The sequence below is a fragment of the Austrofundulus limnaeus genome, unplaced genomic scaffold, assembly GCF_001266775.1.
Source record: "Austrofundulus limnaeus strain Quisiro unplaced genomic scaffold, Austrofundulus_limnaeus-1.0 Scaffold241, whole genome shotgun sequence".
NCBI lineage: Eukaryota > Metazoa > Chordata > Actinopteri > Cyprinodontiformes > Rivulidae > Austrofundulus > Austrofundulus limnaeus.
The window spans coordinates 277,266-282,050 of NW_013952643.1; the positions used below are offsets into that span (position 1 = coordinate 277,266).

General features: G+C 39.8%; 1 protein-coding gene across 1 annotated transcript in view; it reads right to left on the minus strand.

Annotated features, from left to right (window-relative positions):
• LOC106525806 (rab GDP dissociation inhibitor beta) overlaps positions 1-4,785 on the minus strand; it is a 19,979-nt gene that overhangs the window by 4,656 nt on the left and 10,538 nt on the right. The window contains exons 2-9 of the mRNA XM_014020144.1: positions 3,564-3,671; positions 3,286-3,385; positions 2,990-3,124; positions 2,658-2,856; positions 2,434-2,565; positions 1,327-1,426; positions 631-802; positions 276-475 (exon numbers count right to left, since the gene is read on the minus strand). Of these exons, the coding sequence (XP_013875598.1) occupies positions 276-475; positions 631-802; positions 1,327-1,426; positions 2,434-2,565; positions 2,658-2,856; positions 2,990-3,124; positions 3,286-3,385; positions 3,564-3,671 (1,146 nt within the window). The remainder of the gene's footprint in view (positions 1-275; positions 476-630; positions 803-1,326; positions 1,427-2,433; positions 2,566-2,657; positions 2,857-2,989; positions 3,125-3,285; positions 3,386-3,563; positions 3,672-4,785) is intronic.

Here is a 4,785-nt window from a genome sequence, read left to right on the forward strand (position 1 = left end):
GTCTCTCATAGTTGAGGTCTACCTATGATGTCAATTACAGGCCTCTCTCATCTTTTAAGTGGGAGAACTTGCACAATTGGCGACTGACTAAATACTTATTTTCCCCACTGTAAATACCATTTAGGAACCGGTACCATTTTGAAAGTATCGATTTAAACCCTTTTAATACCCAACCCTATATAAAGGACAGCAGATTTAGGGCAGTTCACCCTGACAGGCTGACGTTAGCTAGGTAATTAGCTCATGTTTCCTCTGGTCGTGCTGGGAGAACACACCTGGCTCTCAGTGCCGGAGTCAGTGGGTTTGTACAGGTCGCTGATGCTGACAAACTTCTGCTCAATGGGCTCCAGGAGGTCCAGGGCCGGCTTGATCTCCTTCTCGGGGTCGTTCGTCTCCACCGTGGTGCTGGCGATGGCAATGTATTTACCCTTTGCTGCCACGTTGTGAGCAGAGGAGATCATGCAAACGTAGATGTCTGAACAGAGGAAAATGAAATGAATTTTAAAAAATGATGGCCTCATCAAACCGTCCCAGTCTGATCTAACTTTGAGAGTGCAAGTAAATATCAGAACACAAAACTGAGTTTAACGACACGTCAGTCCCCAGTACTAAACGAATGTCTGYACTCACCATGCTTCCTGTTGACTTGATTCTGAGGGATGATGATTTGGCAGGAGTTGACGTCACCAGTGTTGGCAATGGGATGATTCAAGATGCAAATGGCTCTGATCACCTGGCCCACTTTTTCTGTACGATCCATAAAATAGCTGGGGTCGCAGATCAGCTGTTTGCACTTTGCAATCTGAGTTCATAAAACAACCATGGAATTAGGAGAGGTGGCTAATATATGAGGAGGGTGGGATGGAATGGGAAGGAGGATGTAGGAAAATACGACACTTCAAATCAGAAAAAAGAAAAACAGACCCCATCTTATTTACTTCTTGGATTTTAGTATCCCAACATAATGAAAAAGATTCTGTATTATTCAGGTAGTTTTAGAGAACAACACAATTTAATCTGTTTTGTATTTTTGTAGACTTGAGGGTAGATGTGATGTGATTTTAGGAGCTGTAAAAGACCAGATCTGTTTTTTTTTGATACATAAAACCCAAGAAGGAGGATTTTCTTTTTCAACTCAATATTAACCTAAAATGCTGTTCACTGGTTCATCCAATGCTACCAGCTGAAATAAGCAATAAACGTGTAAAGAGTTGCTTTACGCATTACAGGATCTGAAAACGTGCAAACAGCAAAGCTCTGAGTTTTGAGTAAAAAGCAGAGTGTTGATTACACAGCAGACAGCTGTACCGAGATAAACGAGCTCACCTCTCCTTCAGACTTCACTCCCACCACCTTCCCATTCTCCATCACAATCTCATCTATGGGCTTGTTTAACATGTACGTCCCTCCAAAGATGGCACTCAGTCTGTAATAAAACCACAGAGAAGGTTGAAAGCACCAATACAACCCTCACACCTCAGAGATAACTAAACTAGGAGCYGACGTTAATTCATGAAACACCCTTTAAACAACAAGTTTCAGCTCTGTTACTACCTCGCTTTGGGGCACAAAGGCACATGAGAGGCGGGTTGGCTTCAACCCACTGAGGTGTTTGGAAGGCGATGAAGTCCAGGCTCGGGGTGTTTTCTGAACGTGCCTCAAGAAAACTCACTTATGTGCCTCTACATAATAATTAAGAGGCACGTGGAGTTAGCCATGCTAACAGGTAACTGATTCAACAAGTGTCAGACAGCAGGCTATCACCTATTCCTGTAACACAACTTCCAAATAACAACCTTTGTGTAATAAAGTGTCCTTAATCCAATATCAGTGATTCATTGTTACTTAGAATGAACAACTAAATACACAACATGTCTAAGAGAAGTAGCTCAGTCTACAAATAGTACAAATAGCTATAAGAGAGCTTCTTTACTGATGTGGAAGCACACCTACATTTTATAAACAGGCTTTAACTGAGGCTACTGTTGTGTTTTAGAAGCACATCACATAAACAGCTGTAGTTTTCCTATTTTTATAGCAGAATATGTGATTTCACAGTTAATTCTTTGTCTGCGCATTCTCCGTTATGTATCCACAGGAAAGTTGTTCTCCCAAATCACATGCATCAATTACACAACAGACCATTTCGTAACTCAACAGGCTCAAAGAACAGATTTTTAGCTAATATATGTATGAGAATCCATGATCCAAAAGCCAAGTTTAAAACGAAACAGTTCAGATCAAATACATCAGGTCTGTATAATGATGTAAATTTACCAGCTGAATTTGTTCAACTTCAGTGGTGTTTTTATAGCAACCTCAGTGTTTTAAAGCGGAATATGGCCATGATTATTTTTTTTTATCAAGTACACTGTTTGTAGCCAAAACTAAAAATTGTGCATAGTTATGTGTGACTTTGGAGGAGTATCATACCTGGCAAAGCCTTGAGGCAGTTCTCCCAGTCCATACAGAGGATAGAGGTAAGGACTTTTGCCATATCTGGCTAGAGACTCACTGTACAGCTTTATCTTGTTTATTGCATGGATGCAGGGTTGATCCAGGTAACTGAGACAGGAGACATAAAGAAGTTTTAAAATCAACAAGCAGGAATCACATCACAATAATGTACATGAGTCATTAAAACAAAAACCACTGACTCGTCTGTGCGGTAGAGTGCCAGAGAATGACCGGTAAAGTCGATAACTTCCTGTCCCAGGCTGAACTTCTGGTAAATGTCCCTCATTTTTGTTGTTTTAGGATCAACACCTTCCATAGTCTTTGGGTTGTTCTCGTCAAAGTTGGCAATGAAGCACAAGAACTTTCTGAAGCGTCGTTTCTCGAACAACCCCATGAGGCCTTTAAAAGTAAACAAMAAAAGTTAAAATCAGATAAAAATCACAAGAATAAAGGCTTGCCTGCTCTCCCATTCTATTGAATTTGGCAGTGCAATCCTAAAAACCAAACTGTTCAGTACATTGAATACACTTACTGGAAGCCAGAGCCTCAGTCTCAGTGGAGGGGACCTTATAGATTTTGCCCCCCTTGTACACAAAACTGCCTTCAACCACTTTAAAGTCCAGGTAACGAGTCACCTGTGTGATCAGCAGCATGCGGACCAGCTGACCTGAAACACAGACAGGTACACACCTGGATGACTTTCACAAACACATGCTGATATTTCTCTGTTTAACAGAAATTAAGCTGCATCTATTATCAAGTCGGTTTTCTGCACCCAGATGAAACATTTGAGAGACCGATTAAAGCAGGGTATAAAGTCTAGAGTACCATTAGCCATGAGGAACTTTGGGATGAGGTCCACGTTCCAATCTCGGCCCTTCCCCATAGATTCTGGGGGATTACCAGGAATATTGAAGCGCTTGTAAAGCTGTGGAGAGGAGAAAACAGATTTGAACCTGGAACCAAATTTTTCAACACACAAGCTAAAATTACAAAGTAGAGTTCGGTACATTAATCTCCAACCCTTTTTTTWATTCATAGTGGAGCACTTTTTGAATTGGCGGGTTGTTAAAAAAACATTTCATCTTCCCCACAAACCAACTTACATCTTCAAGAGGCGTGATAGAAGCACTTTCACCACCGTAGTACGAGTTGCGGTCCATGTGCAGAACCTTCAGACCCTTCACGGACATGATGCCTGATAGGATGCATTCCTGGTGAGATGGAGAGAAAATAAATGAAGCATTAACTCCAGTCTGTTTGCCTCAGTGTTTACGTCTTTTTACATCTACCACCTTGTATTTACACTGTTCTTGTTACAGTGGTACAGTCATATTAACTTCAATATGAATTACTTTTAGTGAATGTTATCATGTTGGCTGATTGTGTAGCAACAGGTTTTCATCCTCTAGTGGAGGGAGTAAGGATTGGAAATTAATTTAAATTAAAGCTGTATCGCACTATTTCCTGGTATATTCTGCAATAACTAATGAAAATGAAACAATACTACAATTTAAAAACACTTTTTGGGCTGTAAATCAACTGTATACAATATTTGTGCTTTAGAAATGAGCTACAAGCACAACCACTACTATTAGTTGTAGTCTGTTTAGAGTAGGACTGTATGTGTGTTACATGCCAACAGGTCAACARTGAAGGCCTTTCAGAAGTATTTCTGGGAGATGCACAGAAGATAAAATGCTTTAGGAAAGCATGAGTTGAGTTATTTATCTTAATGTGGGTACAACACCAATCTGTACAGTTAAATTAATCACGTGACTACAAATTTTAAAACAAGTTTCACTACTGAACAAAGTTTGAATAAGAAAGGCATGTGGTTTTACTTGTTCCTCTCCATGAAAGCTAAAGAATTTCAAACGGAGACAAATTCTCTGATGTCTTGTGACAAAAAGGAACAAGAACGCCTCACTTCTCTACACTTTCTAACCCCTAGAGATGTTGATATATCCTGGCTGGCAGCGACAAACAAAGCACACATTCCTTATTCAGTTAATAAGTCTCCAAAGTGAACAATAATAGATGTAAACAGTCTGTTCCATAAACACATTTTAAAGTCTGTTTCTTCTGTGGCAGGCTTTCCCAAACTTTAAAATCAAAATTTTATATCAAATTTAGCTTACAACTTAAAACATGTTGGCCTATTATTTTGTGTTCCCGTACAATGATGAAATTTGTTCTCTTATTCCAACACATCTCAGTGGGCAGCAATGAAAACATGGTGCATCAACGGCGCATACTAGGGTTGGGCAATATTGGCAAAAAAATAAATCACGATTAATTGTGGTATTTAGCCGATAACGATTAATT